The sequence below is a fragment of the Oncorhynchus masou genome, chromosome 32 (genome assembly GCF_036934945.1).
Source record: "Oncorhynchus masou masou isolate Uvic2021 chromosome 32, UVic_Omas_1.1, whole genome shotgun sequence".
Lineage (NCBI taxonomy): Eukaryota > Metazoa > Chordata > Actinopteri > Salmoniformes > Salmonidae > Oncorhynchus > Oncorhynchus masou.
Window position 1 is genome coordinate 57,774,187 of NC_088243.1, and position 27,435 is coordinate 57,801,621.

The window sequence follows — 27,435 nt, forward strand, 5'->3', positions numbered from 1 at the left end:
TCACGACAAGAGAGACAACACCACACTACATAAAGAGAGACCTAAAGGCAACAACATAGCATGGCAGCAACACATGACAACACAGCATGGTAGCAACACAACATAACAACAACATGGTAGCAACACAACATGGTAGTAGCACAAAACATGGTACAAACATTATTGGGCACAGACAACAGCACAATGGGCAAGAAGGTAGAGACAATAATACATCACGCAAAGCAGCCACAACTGTCAGTAAGAGTGTCCATGATTGAGTCTTTGAAAGAAGAGTTTGAGATAAAACTGGGTATGGTAGTAGGTGCCAGGCGCACCAGTTTGTGTCAGGAGCTGCTGGGTCTTTCCCGCTCTACAGTTTCCCATGTGTATCAAGAATGGTCAAAGGAAATCTAGCCAACTTGGCACAACTGTGGGAAGCATTGGAGTCAACATTGGCCAGAAGTCTGAAGGCATTTACAGAGTCATATTTGACAACAAAATCTTTCTTTGGCTGTACATCCCATATGTGATCTCTCATTTCGGTTAAAGCTATTTCTGACTGTTGATTTGTTTTTGTTTGTTTTTCTGCTTTCCATAATGCCAGGACAATTCCTTGTTTGTTGATCTAAAAAAATTATAATAATTGGGTGGGTACTTAAATTTGTTCAATTTCACATGTACAAGTGTGTATTACATGCATATGTGAACAGTGGTGTAAAGTACTTAAGTCGTCATTTTTGGTATCTGTATTTTACTATTATTATTTTTGACAACTTTTACTATTACTTCACTATATTCCTAAAAAAATAATGTACTTTTACTCCATACATTTTCCCTGACTCACAAAAGTACTTGTTACATTTTGAATTCTTAGCAGGACAGCAAAATGGTCCAATTCACGCACTTATCAAGAGAACATCCCTGGTCATCTCTCCTGTCTCTGATCTGGTGGACTCACTAAACACAAATGCTTCGTTTGTAAATTATGTCTGAGTGTTGGAGTGTGCCCCTGGCAATCCATAAATTTAAAAAACAAGAAAATCGTGCCGTCTGGTTTGCTTAATATAAGGCATTTGAAATGATTTAGACTTTTACTTTTGATACTTAAGTACATTTTATAAATCACATTTACTTTTGATACTTTTCTATATTTTACTTAAATATGAGAATTGGGTACTTTTTCCACCACTGTGTGTGAATTAGAAATATGTTTTTTTGCATATCCCAACTCCACTTGAGACACCCTCGAAGAGTGGAATCACGGCCGGGTCTGCCATTATCAATGGCGACCCTGGAGCAATTGGGGTTAAGTACCTTGTTCAAAGGCACATCACCAGATTTTCACCTATTCATCCTTTCCCTGCATTTACTGATTTCTGGGCGTCCAATAAATGAATAAATATATACTCATAATAAGATGATCAATATGAAATAAATAAAAGCATCAACAGTGTTCTTGTTTGTTTGTGCAGTAGCACATGTAACAGTTAATGAGTTGGAAATATGTCAATTATAGGCCTACAGCAGTTACGTAGTTATATAACAAGTATATGGTTTGTGGAAAGTAGCCTGCACTATACCTAACTAAAATAACGTGCAGATAACTCACAAAAGCAAAGCAACCGAAATCAATAGCATATTCATCATTATAGAAATCTTGCCATTTCCCCTTTAAGAAAACCCATCCTACATGCCCCTCCTTGTAGATTGCTTTTCTTTGCCGATGTCTTCCTCGTTCTATGAAATAGTAAACTCTCCATTAATTTGGATATCAGAGTGCCGCATAACTTTTGCCAACGCGAAGGATTAAAAAATACATACATCCAAGCTCACTGTATGTGAGGGAGAAGCATCAAAAGGAGGCATTTGGTCGGAGGCAGGTAAAAATAGGAACTTTTGCTCTTTCTTTAACGTTTTCTCTTTCACACTTGTTTTTAGTTAGCTAGCATGGATCAGTTGCCTATCCACTGTACGCGCAAACAGCTTGTTGATTTGCAGACGATCAACAGCAGATTGTCCACTCAAACTGAGTTGATGCTTTACATGTTTTCCATATGACATCTAGCATATGAATGAACTTCATGCTCTAGATTCTCAAATGTTGCTATTTTTCAGAAACGTCTAGTCAGTTAGCCACATTGTTTCATTGTAGCAACATTCTATTTATTTTGTAGATGTCCGCTCGGCCGCAGTGCAGCGCGCATTCATTTCATCACCATACGTGGTCGTTGTGAAGGAATGCTTTGCATGTAACTACAATGGCATATCTTCCATCAATGCCAATAACGTTACATGTAATTGTGTGTCTCCTCCACTATCCATTGTGTCTGCGAATAATGTGTCTTTATAAACTGGTATTTAATCATCAGCTCCAACTTCGTTCCAGATTTGTGTGAATATATCCATCCTATAGCCTCCACGCCCACACATTTGAGGGGAAACCGCTGCTTCTCACTCGCCTCTTGTTTTGATCCGTGAAAAACCGAGCGGTGCCTTGCCATGGCTCTTCTGACCCTGCATCGTTCGCCGTCCATCTCCACCGCTCCGGTGAGTTTCCCGCGAGCCCCACACATATCTCAACGCAGCTTTTACTGGCCTCTTATTTTCCATGGCAGCGTCTTCACTTCACGTCATATAACGCTCTGTTTTACAGTGTGCGATTCGATACACTGGCCAAGCCTGCTATTGCCTATTATCCAGAATCCATTTGCTCTGGTTAATGAACAACAGTCTTTGCCTGAGGCTGCCCAATAACCTGCTTGGTGTATTAATTTGCGATGTCATAATCACAGCATTGTAGATTGTTGGTAATGTAAAGGGTATTTGATGCTGTCTGGTAGCCAAGGCAGTGATTTGTATTGACAAGCAGCAATGACATAACTAAGTAGAGGGCAAACATGCCATAAGCTGTGTGATATATCACAGAGTATCCCTCACCACCACACTGACAGGGTTTCAAATGATAACCCCGTTCTTATCGTGCTTTCACTTCTCTTTAAACAGTTAGAGCAACTTTAACAGGCTAATTTAAACTGTGTTACTTCCACGTCCTCGCAACATTCTCACTTTTGTTTTCCCAGCTTCCCCGGACAGGCAGACATAACGTTGCCTTCCTCCGTCCCCCTGCATACTACTACTCTGTCATCTCTACTACTGTTAACTCATCTCTTCCTTTCAAACCCTTAACGCTCCTCTCCAGCCTACCCTCTGTGTCTGTCTTGACATGTCAGTTGAATAACCGGTATTGTGTGATGGCAAAAAATACCATGATTTTTGGGGGGTTTTCATGAAGTTTTATCCACAGAATGGTCTTTTGGAAGAAGGATCGTTGACATGTTTGACATTTGGGCAATTTCACGATAACTGAATGATGATGACAACGACTTTTCACTTTAAAAGTATGACAAACTAAAACCATTGATTCCAAAGTTAAACAAACCATACAACTATGCAGAATGACGAGTTGTAACAATCAACATATTTACTCAAAGAACCGGTGTAAAGTTTGGTAACAGAATGACACTAAAATCTCCCTCAGTTTTATGTGACCACCTACCAGTTGAAGTTTGGACATCAGAGTGCAGCACAGTAAAGTATAGTTCAATACATAACAGTACAGTAAATTATACTGTGCTCTAGTAATGTACTGAACTCTACTGTACTGGCATAACTTGTGAAACACATCTATGATTGGTTCAGATTTGGACTGACAAATTTCAACTACTTTTCAATGTCCGGTGTGGGCATTTCTATGTAAAAAGCCACATAAGCAATGTAATCCATAGAATGTTCCTTTTTCGATACTTGACACAAATTTGACATTTTATATCTAAAAGCATAGTTGAGAAATAATTAATGGAAGTTTGAATATTTTATATTTTGGCCTTACCCACGCCTCCTTTAAGACTCCACAATTTTTCATCTGAATCCGCCACAAAGGAAAAGTGTGTGTCCTATGAAGCTTTACCGCTTGCTCTGTAATATGAGGAGTATTTCGAGTTATGTAACAATTTTATAAAATTAATTCAAATCAAATAAAAATGTATTTGTCACATGCACATGGTTAGCAGATGTTAATGCGAGTGTAGAGAAATGCTTGTGCTTCTAGTTCTGACAGTGCAATAATATCTAACAGGTAATCTAACAATTCCCCTACAACTCCTAATACACACAAGTCTAAAGGGGTGAATGAGAATATGTAAGTATATGGATGAGCGATGGCCGAGCAGTATAGGCAAGGTGCAATAGATGGTATAAAATACAGTATATACATGTGATATGAGTTAAGTAAGATATGTCAACATTATTAAAGTGCCATTATTTAGTGGCATGGAGGCAGCAGCCTCTGAGTTAGTGATTGCTGTTTAGCAGTCTGATGGCCTTGAGATTGAAAAATAGCTTCTATCTCTCGGTTCTCTCCCTGTCTCCCTATCGTCTCCCTATCGTTGTAAATGCACATTTTACTCTTGCTCCTGCTCATTCTTTCAGTACATGAACACTGAAATACCCACTTCTCAATGCCACATAACTGGTTTTAGAGATGAAATAAATCCCTTATTAAATCTGAAGAGGGTTGTCACTCTGTAATCAGCAGACTTTAATATGTGACACAAGATGGTATATTTAATAGATTGTAGTAAATTGTTTATAGCCTGGGCCCAGATCTGTTTGTGCTCTTGCGTTATACATTGCTGTCATTGTCAAGTGAAGTTTGGCAAGACAAACAGACAGGGAGTTGGCATGATGGCACAAAAAAACTGGCGCTAAGGCAGTGGCGGATGTCAAGCTCTCAATATCAAGTTTCGCATGGACCCCCTAGTCATTTCATGTTGGGGCCCTATAATTTGTACACCGGACATCATTAGTCAATCGCGTTGTTTAACATGAAAAAAATGCGAAAGAACTCATGCTATTAGACATCGACAAGTGATTTGCATACGAAACATCCCAGTCATGGTTCTTTGTTTTATATATATATATATATCTCCCCAAAGATTTGATGACAAATGTATTTGGTTCACATACCTCACTGAATAGTTACAATGTTTTTTGTGGGGGGGTGCAAAGATTGCTGGGACGTAAGCAAATACTGTCCAATGGTATTAGAGCAAGGATTTGGAGGCGTGGCTTATTGGGGTGCATATCTTTCAGTTAGTTATTTTTGGTCACCTGTACGTGTGAATGTCTTTCCAGTTCATCTGGTCTGTTGACTTTGTTGCTCTCCTGATTTACGTTGGGGGTCCACTGATAAATCTAGTATGGGCCTGTGACGATGTAGTTACACCACTGGGCTAAGGAATTTGTTAGTAAATTAATCATCTTTCATATCATTTTTTAAAGGATGAAAGCATCCCAAGAAGAGGGAGACTTCAGAAAAGGTAGATTAGTGGGGGGTTTTGGGTTGTGGATTTAATTTGAATGTACGGTGCATTCAGAAAGTATTCAGACCTTCCCTTTTTCCACATTTTGTTACATTTCAGCCTTATTCTAAAATGGATTTTATTTAAAAAAAAATCCTCATCGATCTATACACAATAACCCATAATGACAAAGCGAAAACAGGTTTTTAGACATTTTTGCACATTTTTAAAATAAAAAGCAGATAACTTATGTAAATAATGTTTCAGACCCTTTGCTATGAGACTTGAAATTGAGCTCAGGTGCATCCTGTTTCCATTGATCATCCTTGAAATGTTTCTATTAACAGTTGACAGTGCATGTCAGAGCAGGAACCAAGCCATGAGGTCGAAGGAATTGTCCGTAGAGCTCCGAGACAGGATTGTGTCGAGGCACAGATCTGGGGAAGGGTACCAAAACATTTCCGCAGCATTAGAGGTCCCCAAGAACACCTTGGCCTCCATCATTCTTAAATGGGAGAAGTTTGGAACTAGCAAGACACTTCCTAGAGCTGGCCACCCAGCCAAACTGAGCAATTGGGGGAGAAGGACCTTGGCCAGGGAGGTGACCACCAAGAACCCTATTGTCACTCTGACAGAGCTCCCAGAGTTCCTCTGTGGAGATGGGAGAACCTTCCAGAAGGACAACCTTCTTTGCAGCACTCCACCAATCGGGCCTTTGTTAGAGTGGCGAGACGGAAGCCACTCATCACTAAGAGGCATTGACAGCCCGCTTGGAGTTTGCCAAAGGGCACCTAAAGTTCTCTCAGACTATGAGAAACAAGATTCTCTGGTCTGATAAAACCAAGATTGAACTCTTTGGGCTGAATGCCAAGCATCACGTCTGGAGGAAGCCAGGCACCATCCCTATGGTGAAGCATGGAGGTGGCAGCATCATGCTGTGGCAACGTTTTCAGGGACTGGGAGACTAGTCAGGATCGAGGGAAAGATGAACGGCGCAAAGTAAAGACAGATCCTTGATGAAAACCTGCTCCGGACCTCCGACTGGGGTGAAGGTTCACCTTCCAACAGGACAACTACCCTAAGCACACAGCCAAGACAACGCAAGACTGGCTTCGGGACAAGTCTCAATGTCCTTGAGTGGCCCAGCCAGAGTAAAGTGTCTGAAAACATATGTACATTTGATAATTCAGTTTTTTTAATATACATTTGTTTAAAAAAAAGTTTAAAAAGAGAATTCTAAAAACCTGTTTTTCTGTGTCATTATGGGGGTATTGTGTGTAGATTGCTCAGGAAAAAATAGCAGTTTGATCCATTTTAGAATAAGGCTGTAATGTAACAAAGTGGAAAAAAATCAAGGGGTCTGAATACTTTCCGAATGCACTGTAGTTTGGATGTGGTCATATGGAAGTTTGACTGCAAACATCTTTCAAAGTAATAATTCAGCCTTCCATCCTCCAAAACAGAGAGAGCTTTGCTCTGGTTAAAGGGGCCGTCCTTCTCCTGGAAGAGGGGGAGGGGGAGGGGCCACATGAAGAGACGTCGCCCAATCACTCCCCTTCACCCCTGAAGCTGGGGGGCGGAGCTTCAGACACACAGCACAGACAGCTGCACGCCATGGTGTCACTACTAAGACCAGAGGACACTATCAAACTGGTGAGACCTGTCAGCAGTCACATGCCCAGAGGTAGAATGTATAGAATAAGCATACAATGGAAAGGACAGGCAGTGTGTGAAGAACTGGGTTTAAACTTGGGTCATCTGTAGTCTGCACACCACAAAGCTGTGTTAGTGCTTAAATAATGCCTGGGCATCAGCAAGTCTTCAGGTCTCAGGCAAGGTTACTTATCACTGTTGTGTGGTTCACCAAACCACCTTTGTTACAATAGCATGACGAGACCCGGCGTGATGCATGGAGCACTCCGCAATGTCATGTTAAAAGCTTCTACTAATGGGTCACATTCATGTAATGCGTTTCACTAGGTCTCAAAGTGCCTTTTACATTATATAAAGTATGGTAACTCACCCGTGTACACCTCCAACATGTAACATCCTAGCCTGGTGGTCCCAGATCTGTTTGTGCTCTTGCCAACTCCATTACTCATTGTCAAACCAAATCTGTTTGGCATGACAAGGTGTTGGCGTGATAGCACACCAGACTGGCACTCGGGCTAGTAACATCCACCTACACATATAGTGAACAAAAAGGACCAACCCATGTTGCGTTTTATACATCTTTCTTTCAATGAGCTGAAATAAAAGATTCCAGAAATGTTCCATACGCACAAAAACCTTATTTCTCTAATTTTGGGCAAAAACTTGTTTACATCCCTGTTAGTGAGCATTTCTACTTTGCTGAGATAATCCATCCACCTGACAGTTGTGGCATACCAAGAAGTGGATTAAACGGCATGAGTATTACACAGGTGCACCTTGTGCTGGGGACAACAAAAGGCCATTAAATGTGCAGTTTTGTCACACAACACTGCCATAGATACCTCAAGTTTGAGGGTGCGTGCAATTGGCATGTTGACTGCAGCAATGTCCACCAGAGCTGTTGCCACCGCATTGAATGTTAATTTCTCTACCGTAAGCTGCCTCCAGCATCGCGTCGTAACTGACTTCAGTGGGCAAATGCTCACCTTCGATGCCACTAACGCACTGGAGAAGTGTGCTCTTAACGGATGAATCCCAGTTTCAACTGTACCGGGCAGATGGCAGACATGTGGGCGAGCAGTTTGCTGATGTCAACGTCGTGAACAGACTGCCCCATTGTGTGCCCCAGACATGTCACACACTGAGCATGTTTGGGATGATCAATGTGTATGACAGCATATTCCAGTTCCCGCCAATATCCAGCAAGTTTGCACAGCCATTGAAGAGGAGTGGGATAATAATCCACAGGCGACAATCAACAGCCTGATCAACTCTATGTGAAGGAGATGTGTTGCGCTGCATGAGGCAAATAGTGGTCACACCAGATACTGACTGGTTTTCTGATCCAGGCCCCCTACTTTTTTTTTAAGGTACCTGTGATGAACAGATGCATATCTGTATTCCCAGCCATGTGAAATCCATAGATTAGGGCCTAATGAATTTATTTCAATTTACTGATGTCCTTATATGAACTGTAACTCAGTAACATCTTTGAAATAGTTGTTTATTTGTGTTCAGTGTATAAATGCCCTTTACCCCTCTCTCAACCCTACCTGTACCCCTCTCTCAACCCTACCTGTACATGTCATCCCTTATCCCTCCTTTCTCTCCTCCCCTCTCTCTCACCTCCCCATCTCCATGCAGGCGGTGAGGTTGGAGTCAGTGAGTCCAGTCAGGGTACGGTATCTGATCATAGTCTCCACCTTCAGTAACAAACAGGAGAGCATTCTACTGGGGATGGACTTCCCCGACACAGACAGGTGTGTGTGCTGTTATCATTGTTTCAGTAGAGAGGTGTATAGCGGTTGATGTTTTTACCTTCGACCTTTTCATGGGCAGTATTCCGTATTTTACGATATACCGGTACTGATGCACGGACCGGTTTAGGTTTTTGCTTTACCTTCTATAACGGTATTTGAATGTTTGGTTTGTTAAATGTGATACGCCGTGTGTAACGTCCATTTGTATAGTTCGCTACTTGAGTCAACTCTCTCCGCTCTCTCTCTCTCTCCATGCCGCTTTCCACACAGACCTAGCCATGCCTCCTGTCACTAAAGGAGCGCATTTGTTGTTCCTCGACCACGAGACACTTGTATTCAGTCTGCATGGTCAATGCAGCAATGTTGATGACAACGATACTGTTTTCACTTTCCTTCATATAAATCCATTAGCGTTCTATAATTACACTTAGTTTGCGCTTCTTACATCTACAAACAGCATGTTTGTCTTAGCAAGTTGGGCCTAAATCTTGTTTGCCGCTAATCGCTAGTTCGTTAGCTGGCTAGCTAACTAATAAATGTACTAAGTCAGAGCAAATGTAATTAGCTATACAGCCTGATAATACCAGTGACGGTGTAGACCTAAATCAGCATGTTGTTTGTACAACCGTATCGTCTAAATCTAGGAGGAATATGCAAAGCATGAAAATGTTAGCTACATGAAGTAGCTAAGAGAAAACATTCAATGTAGCCAAAGATTATAGGGTCCCCTAGTGAACACTTATCAACACTTTGGTTCCTAACCTGTCACAATAACTCCCCCCTGGCATTTTCATTCATTGTCATATCAAACAACAACGTATTCAAAGTGCCCACTATACTATTCTAACTAGATAATTAGAATAATCATTAAATTTCCATAATTCGAAACTTAACCCAAGTGTTTTTGCTCTAAATCGTAAGTGCAATATTTGGTTAAAAATCATGGCTAGATTGTTTGCCCATATCTTGCAGCCCATTATCTCAAATGGATGCAGAAATTGTTGAAAATAATTTGTTGAATTGAACAGTGTAAAACAATCAGTATGGAGAAAGACCCATTGAAATAACTTAGAATATATGTGTTGCTGCAACCCTAGGATTATGCACTACTCAAAACAAATGTAGAACTTTTATTATTCAAAAACATAAAATACCGTCATACAGTCCAATTATAAAATACTGTGATATGATATTTTGTCCATATCGCCCCGCCCTACCTTAGACCAGTCTAGAGAATGACTTGCATTGATAGAAAATACATCTAGTAAATGTTGCCAAATGTTAAGAAAAATGTATTAAAATGGTCTGTCTCTGTTCCTTTCAGATGTCAGTGTACTATCGGTCTGGTTGTGCCGGTATGGAGCGACACACAAGTGTATCTGGACGGAGATGGGTAAGAGTTTAAAAACGTGTTGTGAGTGAAAGAGAAAGATGGAGGGGTGAACTGAAAGAGAGTCAAATGAGGAAAGTAGCTGAGCCTGTGCCACAGCACGGTTGGCCTGGCATCTCGGTGGCTGGCCAGTCATGGTAATACCAATGAGTAATCCCTTTCTGTTTATGTACTTGGATGATTCTCATTCTGTTTCTGTCACTGTGTCACCCCTTAGGGCAACACTTAAAACATCTGCATTCACTGCATAAGGACTTCCTAATCAAATCCAATAACATTTTACTTGTCACATGTGCTGAATACAACAAGTGCAGACTTTACAGTGAAATGCTTACTTACGAGCCATTTCCCAAAAATGCAGTTAAAAAGTAAGACGGTTAACAAATAGATAAATAAAATAATAATAACGATGCTATATACAAGGAGTACCGGTACAGAGTTAGTGTACTGCGGTATGAGGTAGTTAGGGTGATTGATTAAGGTAATATGTACCTGTATGTTTGGTTAGGTGATAGATTGAAGTACATGTAGGTAGGAGGTGAGAAATAGAAAGTCCGGGTAGCCATTTAATGAACTGTTCGCAGTCTTATGACTTTGGGGCAGATGTTCAGGAACCTTTAGGTCCCAGACTTGGCGCTCCGGTACCGCTTGCCGTGCGTTAGCAGAGTGAACGGACTGTGACTTGGGTGGTGGGAGTCTTTGACCCTTTTTAGGGCCTTCCTTTGACTCTGCCTGGTATAGAGGTCTTGGATGGCAGGGTGCTGGGCCCCAGTGATGTACTGGGCCGTACGCAAGAAGTTGCCATACCAAGCTGTGATGCAGCCAGTCAAGATGCTCTCAGTGGCACAGCTGTAGAACTTTTGAGGATCTGAGGGCCCATACCAAATCTTTTCAGCCTCCTGAGGGGATGAGGTGTTGTCGTGGTCTCTTCATGACTGTATTGGTGTGTTTGGACCATGATAGGTCCTTAGTGATGTGGACACCGAGATCCCTGTCTGGAACTGCGAGGAGTAACTGCGTAACCTACGTTGCCAGCTACAATGACAAAGACCAAAGCCGGCGGGATTACCATTGAGGACAGTGATGTGTCTATCACAGGTGAAGGATCTTTTAAACTAATAAAAATAGTTATACAAGCAGTTGTTACAACATCAAGAAAATAGCTTCAAGTGTTTTTGTCCAAATACTAATAAAATAATGGACAACCTGACCAGAGAGGTCCAGGACCTGAAGAACAGTTTGCAGTTCCCCCAGGGTCAGCTCGGTGAGTTCAAACAGGAGAATGGCAAGAGCACAGCAATCTGTATCATTGAGAGAGGACATCTGTTCTGTGTGGGAATCCATGATAACAATGACCGATAAATCTCGAAGGACAATCGATGTGGAACAACATGGTTGTGGACGGAATTGCAGAAGATTGAGGTGGAGGGCCCCCACAGGACTGGAAAGCCCACCAAGTTTGTGAGGTTCAAGGACAAGGTAGTTGTTCCGGAAAGAGCCAAGAACTTGAGAGGAACGTATATCTTCCTCAACGAGGACTATCCTGAAGCTGTATCCCAGAAGAGGAAAGAACTGATCCCACCCATGAAAGCTGCCAGGGTACGTGGGGACATTTGCTTACATCCGCCATGACAGGCTTATTGTCCACTCTCCCTTCCAGAAGCCTGGAAGGGATGAAAGCCAAGCCTATGGGTTCGTAGCTGTAACCCCACAGCACACACACACCAATTGATTAATGGACTGCTAAATGTGTAGTATTCTTGCTTTGTTTGCTCTTTTCAGTATTATGTCTATCTCTGATAAGCTACACAGGAAAGGGCTGGAAATAGTCCATATGAATATATGTTGCCTTAGAAATAAAGTTCATGAAATCAATAATTTGCTAACATCAGATAACATTCATATATGAGCCATTTCTAAGACTCACGTAGATAATTAATGTGATGATACGGCAGTAGCAATACAAGGCTATAACATCTATAGAGACCGAAATGCTTATGGGGGACGTGTTGCTGTATATATTCAGAGCCATATCCCTGTAATGCTTAGAGAAGCTCTTATGTCAAGTGTTGTGGTTGCAGGTTCACTTGGCACATCTAAATCATTTTCTTTTGGGGTGTTGCTATAGGCCACCAAGTGCGAACAGACAGTATGTAAACAATATGTGTGAAATGCCTGATAGTGTATGTGATGTAAACAGAGAGGTCTACTTTCTTGGGGACCTGAAATATTGACTGGTTTTCATCAAGCTGTCCGCTCAAGAGGAAGCTTCTCACTGTAAGCAGCGCCTGTAATCTGGTTCAGGTTATTAATCAACCTACCACAGGGCGTTTACAAACACTACAGGAACAAGATCATCCACATGTATCGATCACATTTCTACTATTACTGTAGAACTTTGTTCTAAAGCTGTATCTGTACCCATTGGATGCAGTGATCACAGTATAGTGGCTATATCCGGGAAAGCCACAGTTCCAACAGCTGGGCCTAAAATAGTGTATAAGAGATCATACAAAAGATTTTGCTGTGACTCTTATGTGGATTACCAATGACCTGCCACTGGCATTAAACAAAGTATGTGTGTCCATGTATGCTGATGATTCAACCATATATGCATCAGCAACCACAGCTAATGAAGTCACTGAAACCTTTAACAAAGATTTGCAGTCTATTTTGTAATGGGTGGCCAGTAATAAACTGGTCCTAAACATTTCTAAAGCTAGAAGCATTGCATTTGGTACAAATCAAGTTCTAGACCCCGGCTGAATCTGGTAATGAATGGTGTGGCTGTTGAACAAGTTTGGGAAACTAAATTACTTGGCGTTATCTTAGATTGTAAACTGTCATGGTCAAAATGTATAGATTCAATTGTTGTAAAGATGAGGAGTGGTCTGTCTGTAATAAAGAGAGTCTCTGCTTTTTTTGACACCACTCTCCCAAAAGCACGTTCTGCTGGCTCTAGTTTTGTCAAATTTTTGTTATTGTCCAATCGTGTGGTCCAATGCTGCAAGGAAAGAACTAGTTAAGCTGCCGCTGGCCCATAACAGAGTGGCTCTTCATTGTAATAAGAGGGCTGATATAAATACTATGCTGCCAGTCTCTCTTTGATAATAGTTGAGGAGAGACTGACTGCATCACTTCTTTTTATAAGAAACAAATTGTTTGCATAGTCAACTTACACACAGCAACTTACACACAGCAACTTACACACAGCAACTTACCACATCAGACCTGCCACCAGGGGTCTTTTAAGTCTCCAAATCCAGAACAAATTCAAGAAACCGTACAGTATTATAGAGCCATTATTGCATGGAACTCCGTTCCAATCTCATATTGCTCAAATAAACAGCAAACCTGATTTCAAAAAACAGATAAAGCAACACCTCACGGCACAACGCCTCTCCCCTATTTGACCTAGATAGTTTGTATGGATTGATACGTAGGCTGTGAGTGCCTTTAAAAAACATGAATGTAGTTCTATCCTTGAGCTGCTGTTGTCTATTAATGTTCTGTATTATTTCATGTTTTATGTGGACCCCAGGAAGAGTAGCTGCTGCTTTTGCAACAGCTAATGGGGATCCTAATAAAATACCAAACTTGAAGCTCTCGACCGTCTTCACTACAGCCCCGTCAAAGTGAATGGGGGCGTGCTCGGCCCTCCGTTTTCTGTAGTCCACGATCAGCTCCTTTGTCTTGCTGACGTTGAGGGGGAAGTTCTTGTCCTGGCACCACATTGCCAGGTCTCTGACCTCGTCCTTGTAGGCTGTCTCATCGTAGTCGGTGATCAGGCCTACCACCGTCGTATCGTCAGCAAACTTAATGATGGTGTGGGGGTAGGCAACAACACATCCGCCACGTTGGCCCTCAACACGCACCCCTGAGGAGGCCCTGGATTGAAGGTCAGCGTGGCGGATGTGTTGTTACCTACCCCCACCATCTGGGGGCGGCTTGTCAGAAAGTACAGTATCCAATTGCAGAGGGAGGTGTTTAATCCCAGTCTCCTTATCTTAGTGATGAGCTTTATGGGCACTATGGTGTTGAGCGCTGAGTTGTAGTCAATGAACAGCATTCTCACGTAGCTGTTCCTTTTGTCCAGGTGGGAAAGGGCAGGGTGGAGTGCAATAGAGATTGCATCATCTGTGGATCTGTTGGGGCAGTATGCGAATTGGAGTGGGTCTGGGATGATGGTGTTGATGTGAGCCATGACCAGCCTTTCAAAGCATTTTCATGGCTACAGATGTGAGTACTACGTGGCAATAGTCATTCAGACAACTTACCTTAGTGTTCTTGGCCACAGGGACTATGGTGTTCTGCTTGAAATGTGGGTATTACAGACGGGGTCAGGGAGAAGTTGAAAATGTCAGTCAAGACACTTGCTAGCTGGTCAGCGTATGCTCTGAGTACGCATCTGTTTTATGGTTTGTCAGAGGGCGTAGCAGGATTTTGTTTATATAAACTTACGGATATGTTCCACTCCTTAAGTGGCAGCTCTGGCATTTAAGCTCAGTGCGGATGTTGCCTGTAATCCATGGCTTCTGGTTGGGATATGTATGTACGGTCACTGTGGGGACTACATCATCGACACATTTATTAATGAAGCTGGTGACTGATGTGGTAAACTCCTCAATGCCATCGGATGAAACCCGGAAAATATTCGAGTCTGTGCTAGCAAAACAATCCTAATTCATCTGACCATTTCCGTATTGAGCGCATCACTGGTACTTCCTGTTCTGAGTTTTTGCTTGTAAACATGAATTAAGCGGATGGCGTTATGGTCAGATTTGCCAAATGGAGGGTGAGGGAGAGCTTTGAGTCTCTGTGTGTAGAGTAGAGGTGATCTAGAGCCTCTCGTTGCACACGAGACATGCTGGTAGAAATTACACTACCGTTCAAAAGTTTGGGGTCACTTAGACATGTCCTTGTTTTTGAAATATAATTGTAGTTTGAAACGACAGATTTTCTTTTTTTTTTTTTTTTATGGAATATCTACAAAGGTGTACAGAGACCCATTATCAGGAACTATATGACTTAAATGTAAATGTAAACTATCACTCCTGTGTTCCAATGGCACGTTGTGTTAGCTAATCCACGTTTATAATTTTAAAGGGCTAATTGATCAAACCATTTTGCATTTATGTTAGCACAGCTGAAAACTGATTTTAAAGAAGCAATAAAACTGGCCTCCTTTAGATTGGTTGAGTGTCTGGAGCATCAGCATTTGTGGGTTCTATTACAAGCTCGAAATGGCCAGAAACAAAGTACTTTCTTCTGAAACTCGTCAGTCTATTCTTGTTCTGAGAAATGAAGGCTATTCCATGCGAGAAATTGCAGAGACACTGAAGATCTGGTACAACACTGTGCACTACTTCCTTCACAGAACAGCACAAACTGTCTCTAACCAGAATAAAAAGAGGAGTGGGAGGTCCCGGTGCACAACTGAGCAAGAGGACAAGTACATTAGTGTCTAGTTTGAGAAACAGACGCCTCACAAGTCCTCAACTGGTAGCTTCATTAAATAGTACCCGCAAAACACCAGTCTCAACAGGGAAGAGGTGACTACGGAATGCTGGCCTTCTAGGCAGAGTTCCTCTGTCCAGTGTCTGTGTTCTTTTGCTTATCTTAATCTTTTCTTTTTTTTGGCCTGGTCTTAGATATGGCTTTTTCTTTGCAACTCTGCCTCGAAGGCCAGCATCCCGGAGTTGGAACACAGGAGTGATGGTTGCTGACAATGGCCTCTTTACACCTATGTAGATATTCCATAAGAAAATGTGCCGTTTCCAGCTACAATAGTCATTTGCAACATTAACATTTACGCTGTATTTCTGATCAATTTGATATTTTAATGGACAAAAAATGTGCTTCTCTTTCAAAAACAAGGACATTTCTAAATGACCCTGAACTTTTGAACGGTAGTGTAGGTAAAAATGGATTTGCAGTAAAATCCCTGGCCACTAGGAGCGCTGCATCTGGTTGAGCATTTTCTTCTTTGCATATGGCCAAATATAACTCGTTGAGTGAGGTCTTCATGCCAGCATCAGTTTGTGGTGGTAAATGGACAGCTACGAAAAATATTGATGACAACTCTTTTGGTAAATATTGTGGTCTACAGCGCGTCATGAGGTAATCTAACTCCGGCAAGCAAAACCTTCCTTAATATTAGAAATCACCTACCCATCAACTGCTGTTGACCAAGAGACAAACTCCCACTCCCCTCAGATTACCGGACACAGCTGTTCTGTCCTACTGATGTATAGAAAACCAACTAGATATATATTTTCCATGTCCTTGTTCAGTGGCGACTCAGTGAAATACACGCTATTACAGTTCTAGAGATCACGTTGATGTTCGCCAATAGAACAGAGGCTAATGGTGACTTATCCTGCACAGCGACCTCTGTAGCTCCGCTTCCTCGCAGTCTCCAGGGCCTAGTCTGGGATGAGCATTATGTCCTTCGCCTCCGATTCGTTGAAATAGAACTCCTCATCCAAGTTGAGGTTAGTAATCGTTGTATTCATGTCCAAAAGCTCTTTTTTGTCATATGAAAATAACAGCTTTTGGCTGTTCTGGTGTGTGGTGGGAATGTGTTACTTCGTTGACCTGGGTGTGCAGCAGTGTCGGCTCAAGGGAGAAGATTCTGTTTACCACAGATCTAGGATCAGATTACTCCAATCTTACCCAGGAATAAGAAACCACATTAAGTTGATGTTGTAGCCCTGTCTTGTTCTGTTGTAGAGGTAATAGGGCTCACATGCTGTCTCTGTGATGTCTCTGTCACACCATGACTCTCTCACACCCACTGACTGGGTGTCTGCCATTAGCAGGATCATACCTTCACACTGCAATGATCCTCTCTCTCTCACACACACACACACCATCTGTCTTGCACTCCTTCTCTCTCTCTATCAATCTCCCTCCCTTTTTTTTCTTTTTTCACCTTCTCAGTGGTTTCAGTGTCACATCGGCAGAAAAGACGAGAATCTTCAAGCCTGTTTCCATACAGACTATGTGGTAGGTTTTATTCAATCCTGTTTCCATGTGGTCGGTTGAATATTGTCTGACAAATACAGTAAACACACACACACACACACACGATACTCGCTTTCAGTACTGTAGTAGGATGACCTAAAGCCTCTACGCTTTCATCCATAATGGCCTTGTCTGAATTTGCGCCTTTTGCCGCCTTCCACTGTGTAGACCCTGATGTGTGTGTCTCCGCTGTCCCCAGGTCAGTACTGCAGGCGCTGCATGGCTGCTGCGAGCGGGCAGTGAAGGGGTCAGTGATCCCAGGCTGTGGGCTGGACTGGGCCCAATACTACTACGGTCATGTGGAGTCTGACCGCCTCTGTCTCAACGAGTGGGGAGCCATGACGGGCCTGGAGTCAGTCAGGAGGGACAGCGCCGGGCAGAGGTGTGTGTGTGTGTCAGCTCGATGTGGAAAGAGGATGCAGGTAGTCATACTCTGTCTCTCTCTGTCTTGTCTGTATGCAGCTCGACAGAGAGGGTGTCTGTGGAGCGGCAGATCAAAGAGGAGCTCCGAGACATCATGAGAACAGAAGACCTAGAGAATATCACCTCCAAACAGGTACCGCGGAGGGAGACCGATGGAGATGGAATATAATACACTTCAAGAAATAAGCCCGATACTTGTCAAGGTCACAGGCGAATGGAATAGTTGCCACAAGTGGTTGAAATGCAACCAGAAGTAGATCACTTGATAGAATTGATCACAATCCATCTGGTAATATACAGGGAGTCTATGGCCTAAATGACTTGTAGAGTCTGTGTCCGTATCTATGACACCTTATCTCTAACACAAGCCATTTATACCGGTCAAGTCAGAACCAGAGCTCAATAGTTTAGTTTAACCTCATGGATGGATTGAATGCTCATTTGGAGCAAACATGGCGTCGTGCTGTTGTTCGGTTGGCCATCCTCCTCCTTTCTCCAGGTCCGCAGTGCCCTGGAGACCAGGATAGGCATGGACATGAAGAACTACAAGGAATACATCGACAACGAGATGATGGTCACCATGGCGCAGATGGACAAGCCCTCCAAAATATTTGACTACTTGTTCCTGGTGAGTCCCATCTGACCCTTTAATAATGTCACCTTTGACCTATGCCACACGGCAGTAGCCCCTAACCACAGATCTGATCAGCTTACCCGATCCCAAATCCCTAACCTTGATCACGAGGAGCGGTAAAAAGTACTGTACCTCCATTCATTTCGATGGGTTGCTTTAGACAAGTCTCGTGACAATTGTGGGGGTTGTAGAGCGGTCATATTGTAGGCCAAACCGTTCGAAATGCTGGAGACGTTTTTGTGAGAAGACCGATTTTCCAGGATTTCTCCTGGTCTGATAAACAGTGTTGTAGCTCTGCCACTGTCCACCACAGATGCGGAAGGGCGACATGGGGCGGATGCAGTGGATTGAGACGCAGCCCATGTAAAAATAAAACAACATATATCTAGTTTAAACTGACAGATTTTGTTGGGGATTTTTAAAATTATGTTACTTAGACTCTAGGGGATTTAAGTTGCGAAATCTCCTCAGGGATGATCATCACAGGAAGTGTGCTATAGCCAAGAGTTGGTCACATGACTCGAGCCTAGTGTTTACAGCTGGTAAATAGAAAGCTCTGACCCTCTCCTCTCCAGGCTGGTGAATTAGGCTCTGTGTGTCGCTGTCTTTTAGGGCTCTGAGTGGAATGCTGCCAACTTTGAGGAGCTACAGAAAAACAAGTAAACCTTTAATTTACTGTGTGTGTGTGTGTAGACTTGCTATTGACTTGGATAAGGTGCGTAAGCAAACGAGCAAGCCAATGTGTTGTTGTTGCTGGGTAACTAAGTGTCTGCCAATGACATTGCAGTGTGGGCTACATCCTGAACGTGACGCGGGAGATTGACAACTTCTTCCCAGAATCCTTCAGCTACATGAATATCAGAGTGTACGACGTGGAGGCTACAGACCTGCTGTCACACTGGAAAGACACATACTCCTTCATCAACACAGCCAGGTAGTCCCACCCTGCTCTCACTCTTAGACCTTCTCCCTGCATTGCACTGTAATGATATGGATATTAAGTCGTACAGTCTAATCTAGAACATTGTGCCTCCCTGAATAAGCAAGTGAAAGTCTCAACTATGACACTGTTCATTTTAGTCACACAATGATGACACATCTCCCCCCCCCAATAGGCAGAGTGGCCAGGCGGTGCTAGTGCACTGTAAGATGGGCGTGTCTCGCTCTGGTTCCACGGTGGTGGCCTATGCCATGAAGCAGCAGCGCTGGCCTCTGGAGGTGGCTCTATCCTACGTCAGGGAGCGCAGGCCCATCGTCCAGCCCAACGACGGCTTCATGAAGCAGCTCCACACCTACAGCGGCATCCTCAATGCCAGGTTAATTAACGTGTGTGTGTGTGTGTGTGTGTGTGTGTGTAACCTATCATAGCCTGTATGTTTACTGTACCCTCCATTCCAGTCAGCAGCGCCACAGCGCTCTCTGGAGGTGGAAGTCACGGGCAGAGAAGGAGCAGCGAAAGATTGAAAGAGCACAGTCTGCTGCTTCACACAACAACGAGGAGGAAGAGGAGGAGGAGAGTGAGGAGGAGGAGGAAGAAGAGTTAGAGAGTCCAGATGAAGTTGATGAGGCAGATATAGAGATGAAGGTTAGGAAATATTTATGGTTAGGATGATATTGTCAAGATCCAGATGAATTTTATTTTGTGGCAATTTTATTATATTTTTAATTATTTGAAGCATTCATAAATCTCTGTCCCTCTCTTGACCAGGTATTTGAAGAGCCTGCCCACAAGTCTGAGACTGACCCAGAAGCTCCACCCACAGAACCGGCTGCTCCATCCACAGAACCGTCTGTACCCAATCCCTTCATCACTGTACAGGTGGGCGACCTCTCTGACAAGTGTAGTGACATGACATGACAATACCTTCTCTAACATTTATATTACACTGAATCAATGTCAAAACCAACCTGTTTATTCATCTCTAATACCCTCCCTGCCATCCTCTCTAGGTGGCTTCTCACAGCCCCAGTCGCAGTGGCAGGATGAACCTCTTCTCTCTCATGCAGTCCATCAACGAACTGGAAGACGAGGACCTAAGGAATGAACAGGTAAGAGAGGTAAAAGACGGGGAAGGAGTGAAAGGGTAGAGTTGAAAGAGCAACAGTTTTTCTTACCCTTTGTCATTCGCTGGCGTAGATTGCCAACAGTCACCGGAGGTCTCCAGGGCAACGGAGGCGGAGTTATAGACGGAAAGGCCTCATGCATCAGAGGGCCCATGTGGACGTTTCACCTGAGCCAAGCCGCCTATCGGGACTCAGAAAACTGGAAGGGGCGGGGCCAAGCAAACCTGAGACCGGGGAAGGAGATGCCAAGACAACAGAGGTGCGGTAAAGAGGAACAGAAGACGAGGCGGCGGGAGAAGGGATGGAGAATGAGAAGCCTAGAGGAGACACTAAATGTTCTGCCCACTTTCAAGCTATAAACATGAAAGAATTACCCTAATATAGTTCTATACATCAGACCTTAAGACTCCAACTATCATCGTTATATTATAGATTTTTTTAACAGTCATGCCTTTTGCACAGTATTTCCTGTTTTGGTTCTTTCAATGTGGTGGCCACCAACCGATCGATCACGATTGACTGGCTGATCTCCAAGCCATTCTAGTCGATCACCAAACACTGTAAAAAAAAACACACACAAAAAAACAATGATAAGGCCTTGGATTCCCCTTTTCTTTTCATTGTTCTTTTTTTTCTCTCCCTCTCGCACTTTTGACAGTAGGTGCACTTGGAAGGTAAAGTGTTCACATTATTAACCATTTCATGTGCCTGAAGGTAGAACTCCACTTACTCGACCGGCCCAGAGAGCAAATCAAGTGCAGCTATAGGCCTACCGCTGGCCAATCGTATAGCTCAGATCACCGTGTCTGCAGTTTCCTCGCGCCACAGACTGTAAAAAGAAGCCTCGAACCCACAGCAAAGTTAATGTTGAGATTTAAAAACTTTTAAAACCATGACTAAAGGGGCTTACCGAATACAGCAAAGAGCTGCTGTTAGAATGAGTATGGGCTCATTGTAATGGAATAAATGGAATGGTATCAAACACATGGAAAACAAATGTTTGACTATGTTCCATTCCAGCCATTACAATGAGCCCATACTCTCATAGCTCCTTCCACCAGCCTCTACTGCTGTCAACACTTTGTTCAACCGTTTTGATAAGCTTGCGTTATTTTCTGCTCGTCCTTTTTAATATAGAGGAATATTTCACTTTCTCTGGTCAACATGAATTGGTGCTTGAGGCTGAAATAATGCAGTGCGACTTAAATTTCCCATCAGATGGATTAAGACTGTCCCTTTTTCTCAGCGACGAGAGGGTACGCTGCTCCTTCCTCCCCTCAGACTAACCACCAGTTAGTAAAAAATATATATATATATAATGCTCACTCAGCTGTGCCTCAAGTAATACAACAAATTATATATTACCAGTGTGATCATATACCTACAATGTTGAAATATAATTTTAAAAAATGGTCTGAGAAGAATAACATTGGCTGGTCAATTCAAGGGTAGGCAATATGCAGTGATAATGTTTTGGGCCTATAGCCTACTGCACAAACTTCATTGCTACAGAACTGTGTTTAATTGGTTGTTGCATAGGCTTATTTTTGTTTTCATCTGAGCGGTAGATCTTGGCTTGCATTTTGACTCAAAGGTTGGTGACCTGTGTTTATGTATCACTGTTCACCAAACCATTTACACGCAATTGGTAGTGATGGCTCATTGTTTTAATGTCACTGCAGTATTACGACACCAATATGTGTCTGGCAAAAATGTTGTATTTCTGGTTAAGACTTACCTACGGTCCATAGAAGTTGGAATGCGTGTACATTTTTCTTCTGAATTTCAGTACGTATCATACCACATGCATATGTGGTGTTTGCCCGCCCTCTCTCTCCTAATGGCACATCAGTGGTTTAATGATATCTATGCAATGATTCCTTAAATTCACAGAGAAGACTGATGGTAGAGGTTGTATGCTGCCAGTTGGGGTTGTTATTGTATGCATTAAGTGCCATTCTCTATTCCTTTATTGGATTTTTAATTACGCACATACCTGATCTTTTTATCGTTTCTGAATATTGCATAGTAATACATACGGGCCCAATGAAAAGTGTTCTCGGATGTTTCAAAATAGCGGGACATTTAAAAGTATTAACTGGGAGATATAATATTGAGTGACTGTTGTAAACTGTTATTCTGGACGAATCTAAGGGCACCAAACTGTATGCCAGTGTGTTCCTCTGTGCCAATCAACTTTGTCCTTGAGTTCGTCTCAAGGCGACATATTTACTGAGGATCTTTAGAAAACTTCTACCGTTTAAAAACAAAAACTCTTGGGTGTTCCAATTTATTTGCTGTGTTTATTTCTTTGTCACACTGTCATTCCACAAATAGCCTTGCTGTATGAGTGCCTTGGACGTGGGACCAAAATAACAAAGTTCTTTCCTGAAAGACCCTAAATGAAAGTATTTATAATATCTACTATATATTGCTATTTGAGGTGGTGGCATTATGTCATATTGATTAAATGTATTTAGTTTTGTTCCTTGACTGGGATGATGTTATTGTGCAGTATGAAGCTACTTGCATTGAATGTGTTCCTGTGTGTATGCTCTGGCTTTGCTGATTATGACCATGTTCATGCCATCCATGTTTTGAACTTGGGGGTGTTTAGGGTAGGTTTTTTTTGTATTAGTATTTATCTATTTGGGACTTTTTGAGAGGATCAAGGTAGATTCAGCATTATGGTGTTTCTGAACTTTCCGCAGTTGACTGGATGGACCTTCTGTATCGATCCAATGATTTTTTTTTTATGTATTCAGCTGGCCTTGATTTGTATATTCACCAATGATGTTTACACATTTTTAGGTTGAGCACACTTTCTTTCTATACTCACAATTAAACCATCAAAACAGGTTTCCACCACCACATCATGCCATTGACACTGCCTGAGCCAATCTCTGCTGTTCTAAGATCAAATAGATAAATGACCTGTATCTCATCTATGGCTGCGTTTACAGCTATACTGTTTGAGTGAATTAATAAATGATTATACTGAAACCATGTCACGTTAATTTGTCTGCCTTTTATTGAATAACACAATGTAAATAAAACTGAAAATGGGCCATTTGTGTCAAGACAAACAGGGAGAATATTTCTTTATAGGCTATTAGGAAACTTTGTAGTTAGTTCCCGATGAATTTCTGCCGCGGTTCACTGAGGGTGACTCCTCCCTCTTTCATTGCTGTCCGGAAGGACTGAACCTGAAAAAGAGAAACAAACACTTTTACTAAGCAAGTCAGTTAACACGTTCTTATGATGGACAATGCTGGGCATCCCATAGGTTGGCACACAATTGGCCCAATCACAGCCGGTTGTGATACAGCCTGGATTTGAACTGTAGTGACGCCTCTAGCACTGAGATGCAGTGCCTTAGGCCACTCGAGAGCCCTGAGGGGTATACTACAAATCAAGCGAGATGGACTCTGGCTTTTCTGAAATTAGCTAGGTTCAGTTAATGCCACATTCCAGCTCAGGCTTCATCCATGTTACAAATGTAGATATTTATAGTGCACCCACCGGCTTACTCAAGCTGGACTTGTAATTGCGTGTTCATGTCGCACATGGCTACTCAAACGCTTCATTGTGACTGCTGAAACATCAGTCCACGGGCCAGTTAGTGCCACATTTTCGTTTGTGCCAAAATCAAATTGAAAAAGGTTCACCTGCAAATTCAGCATGCTATGGTATGAAAGTGTCTTGTGTGCTTATCAATGCACAAGTCCCCTTTTCCCCACACCAATCGATTAAAGAATTTTATTAAGTCATACGAAAAAGTTTAAGTCAGAGGCGTCATTACAGACCCTGGTTCAATTCCAGGCTGTATCACAACCAGCCGTTATTGAGTGTCCCATAGGCCGGCGCACAATTGGCCCAGTGTTGTCCGGGTTACGCTTCGATCACACCGAAGTTGCATTTTGGTACACCAGAATTACATTCTAAGCGTTAGGGTTTGGCCCGGGGTAGGCCGTCAATATAAATAAGAATTTGTTCTTAACTGACTTGCATAGTTAAATAAAAGTTCAAATAAAATGACAATGTGTAATATGTATTTGAATATTACTCTTAAACATTATCAATAAAATATTTAAAGCTGCCATATGTAACCCCACCAAATTCACAGATCTGTCCTTCTCAATGAAAGCAAGTCTAAGAAGCGGTAGATCCACAGAACAGACATTTCACTGGAAGTATACATGTGAAGCATCCGCTTGGTGTTTCCACTCACTACCAAATATGGTAGAATTGCGATATTGCACAATCGCACTTCACAGAGTAGACGTGATAGCAGCACAAAACACGATACAAACATTTTTGGGCACAGACAATGGGAAAGAAGGTAGAAACAACAATACATCATGCAAAGCAGCCACAACTGTCAGTAAGAGTGTCCTTGACTGAGATTTTGAATGAAGAGATTGAGATAAAACTGTCCAATTTGAGTGTTTGTTGCAGCTCCCATGTCGCAGGACCTGTACACAATTCCTGTAAGCTAAAAATGTCACAGTTCTTCCATGGCCTGCATACTCACCAGACATGTCACCCATTGAGCATGTTTGGGATGCTCTAGATCGACGTGTATGACGGCGTGTTCCAGTACCCGCCAATATCCAGAAACTTCACGCAGCTTTTGTTGAGGAGTGGGACAATATTCCACAGGCCACAATCAACAGCCTGATCAACTCTATGCGAAGGAGATGTGGCACAGTGCATGAGGCAAATGGTAGTCTCACCAGATACTGACTGGTTTTCTGATCCACAAGGTATCTGTAACCAACCATCTTTATTCCCAGTCATGTGAAATCCATAGATTAGGGCCTAATGCATTTATTTAAAATTGATTGATTTCCTTATATGAACTGTAACTCAATTTTTGAAAATTGTTGCGTTCATATTTTTGTTCAGTATTCTTTGATGGGTCCTCAACTCACGGCTCAAACGCGTCATTCAGGATAAGTTAAGTGGAGTTAGCAGGTTAGCTACGAATAATTAATTGCCGTAGAAATTGACCTGGCTAAAAGGTGGACCTAAGTTACCTCGGCTAACTCCTCAAACCAGATTTATAGGATAGGGCTCTGGATCTTCCTAAACTTGGCTGTATCCAACTGCTCAACAACATGAAGCCCGTTTCTCATACACACACACACCTATGTACTCACAGCATTCTACTTGTACTGTCAAGGGATGTCACAACCCCCCCACCCGTACTTACAGCATCAGAGCGATACTGCCAGGGGATGTGTCTGTACACCATCCTAGTGATGCCAGCTTGATGACACCTCTGTGCTAGTACCTCACCCACAGCCTGGCTGGCTGCCACACAACGGGTAGAACCCAGCTCACGCTTCAGGGCCCACTCTTTGGTGGAACACGACAGCACAGGGACTGCATCACCGTTGGCAAACACCTCAGCTGTTACATAGTGCTGGGAGCGAGAGAAAACCAACCTGAAGGAGGAGAGAAGAGTGGGGGATCGGTGGAGAAGCAAGGGGTAAGGGCATGAAGACAGATGGCAGAGAAGAGTGGGGGAATCGGTGGAGAAGCAAGGGGTAAGGGCATGAAGACAGATGGCAGAGAAGAGTGGGGGATCGGTGGAGAAGCAAGGGGTAACGGCATGAAGACAGATGGCAGAGAAGAGTGGGGGATCGGTGGAGAAGCAAGGGGTAAGGGCATGAAGACAGATGGCAGAGAAGAGTGGGGGATCGGTGGAGAAGCAAAGGGTAAGGGCATGAAGACAGATGGCAAAGAAGAGTGGGGGATCGGTGGAGAAGCAAGGGGTAAGGGCATGAAGACAGATGGCAGAGAAGAGTGGGGGAAAGACAAAAGGGGTTATAAAATGAGTGTCAATCTGTATGTCTGCCTATCTAGTGTCAATCTCTTCATCCAAAGTATGAACACACAGATCCTTACTTAGATGTGTGTATTGTTGTGAAATTGTTAGATATTACTGCACTGTTGGAACTAGAGAAACAAGCATTTCTTTACACCCACAATAACATCTGCTAAACACGTGTATGTGACCAATAAAATTAGATTAGATTTGAGACACACACCTGTGGTAGAACTTTTGGGAGGGCCAGGTTGTTCTCCAGCCCCTGTCCTTCACCGCTAGAGCCATCTGCTCCAGGTTCCGCGGGTTTCTGTTCACAAATGTCGGGCTCACGGCTTCATTGTCATCTACAGTGGGCTGAAGCTTGGGCGCCGCCAGGCTCATACAACGGACTGGAGAGAGAGAAGTGGGACCAAGATAAGAGCATGGTAGTGTATAAAGCAGCATTAGGAACATGCTAACCCAATAGACATTTTCATAAACATGATGATTTACACAACACATTTGGCATCAACGAGGAGCAGTGTTTTCTTACCCGATTTCTGATATTGGTTGATTGCAGACCCACTCTGCCCGCACCTTTGAATTTGACCTAGTAATAACCGCACGGTTCGATTTAAATCACCCAAAACTGCCATCCTCTCGTTCCTTATGTGGTCATATATGAGTAATAAAATGCAGTCTATACTTGATTATCCACTTTAGCGACTCATATCATAGAGAAAACAGTATACTTTTGTATATTATTTAAGCAGCATTCTCCTTGACATGTGTGCCGCCATCTTTGACACTTTGCATGGACCACTTCCTTCTTCGTCATCTTTGACAACATCCGGTCCTACCTCGTAAAAGAAATACGCTGTTGCGCTCTACAAATAACACTATCCATAATTTAAACATTGATGGTGTTATTACAGATGACCAAAAATCGCTAACTACTGTAGCATTTGTTTATAGGAAATTGTATAGCTCTACGTGCTCTCAGGAATCCATATATATGTTTTTTGACTTACTGAATAATGTTCACTCTATCAGTGATATAGAATCTAAACAGTGTGATGAACACATCATAGTTGAAGACATTATCGACTCTATCAAGCATCTAAAAACAATAAATCCCCAGGCATTGATACGGCAGAATTTTATAACGGCAAAAGTTATTTTCTGAACAAGTAGCTCCCTTCCTACTTAGTCTTTTTTATAGAGTATTAAAACAATGTTCTCCCTCCTACAATGACTCAGGGGTTAATAACACTGATATCTAAGCCTAAAAAAGAAGTGCTGCTCATCAATAACTGGCATCCAATTTGTCT

At 42.6% G+C, this 27,435-nt stretch overlaps 2 protein-coding genes across 4 annotated transcripts; one reads left to right on the forward strand and one right to left on the reverse strand.

Moving 5' to 3' along the window:
• Nucleotides 1–1,699: 1,699 nt before the first annotated feature.
• Nucleotides 1,700–23,297, forward strand: LOC135526295 (protein phosphatase Slingshot homolog 3-like). Of its 3 annotated transcripts, none has more exons than XM_064954545.1 (17): nt 1,700–1,859; nt 2,366–2,526; nt 5,320–5,357; nt 6,803–6,992; nt 8,637–8,752; nt 10,077–10,145; nt 17,085–17,150; nt 17,368–17,550; nt 17,631–17,724; nt 18,091–18,219; nt 18,838–18,884; nt 19,013–19,159; nt 19,341–19,541; nt 19,624–19,810; nt 19,934–20,044; nt 20,176–20,283; nt 20,363–23,297. In XM_064954545.1, exons 2-17 carry the CDS (start codon nt 2,479–2,481, stop codon nt 20,555–20,557), a joined length of 1,929 nt encoding a protein of 642 aa, XP_064810617.1. In that variant the 5' UTR covers nt 1,700–1,859; nt 2,366–2,478; the 3' UTR covers nt 20,558–23,297. The 3 variants fall into 3 exon arrangements, with proteins under 3 accessions (XP_064810617.1, XP_064810619.1, XP_064810618.1); XM_064954547.1 differs by having other exon boundaries at nt 20,176–20,274; XM_064954546.1 differs by having other exon boundaries at nt 1,700–1,855.
• On the reverse strand, nt 23,298–26,930 carry mrpl18 (mitochondrial ribosomal protein L18). Its single transcript, XM_064954548.1, has 4 exons — nt 26,658–26,930; nt 26,346–26,514; nt 25,505–25,739; nt 23,298–23,495 (listed from the first exon to the last, which is right to left on the reverse strand). The coding sequence occupies exons 1-4, from the start codon at nt 26,758–26,760 to the stop codon at nt 23,418–23,420; spliced, it is 585 nt and encodes a 194-aa protein (XP_064810620.1). The 5' UTR covers nt 26,761–26,930; the 3' UTR covers nt 23,298–23,417.
• Nucleotides 26,931–27,435: the final 505 nt, after the last annotated feature.

Excerpts from the sequence above, each read along its gene's own strand:
- LOC135526295 (XM_064954545.1), top strand. The coding sequence starts at position 2,479 with ATGGCTCTTCTGACCCTGCATCGTTCGCCGTCCATCTCCACCGCTCCG. Across the intron at positions 8,753-10,076 it reads GACTTCCCCGACACAGACAG|ATGTCAGTGTACTATCGGTC; the intron begins GTGTGTGTGCTG and ends TGTTCCTTTCAG. Across the intron at positions 18,220-18,837 it reads TATTTGACTACTTGTTCCTG|GGCTCTGAGTGGAATGCTGC; the intron begins GTGAGTCCCATC and ends GCTGTCTTTTAG.
- mrpl18 (XM_064954548.1), bottom strand. The coding sequence starts at position 26,760 with ATGGCAGTTTTGGGTGATTTAAATCGAACCGTGCGGTTATTACTAGGT. Across the intron at positions 26,515-26,657 it reads CAACCAATATCAGAAATCGG|TCCGTTGTATGAGCCTGGCG; the intron begins GTAAGAAAACAC and ends CTCTCTCTCCAG. Across the intron at positions 23,496-25,504 it reads GGCAGTATCGCTCTGATGCT|GTTCAGTCCTTCCGGACAGC; the intron begins GTAAGTACGGGT and ends TCTCTTTTTCAG.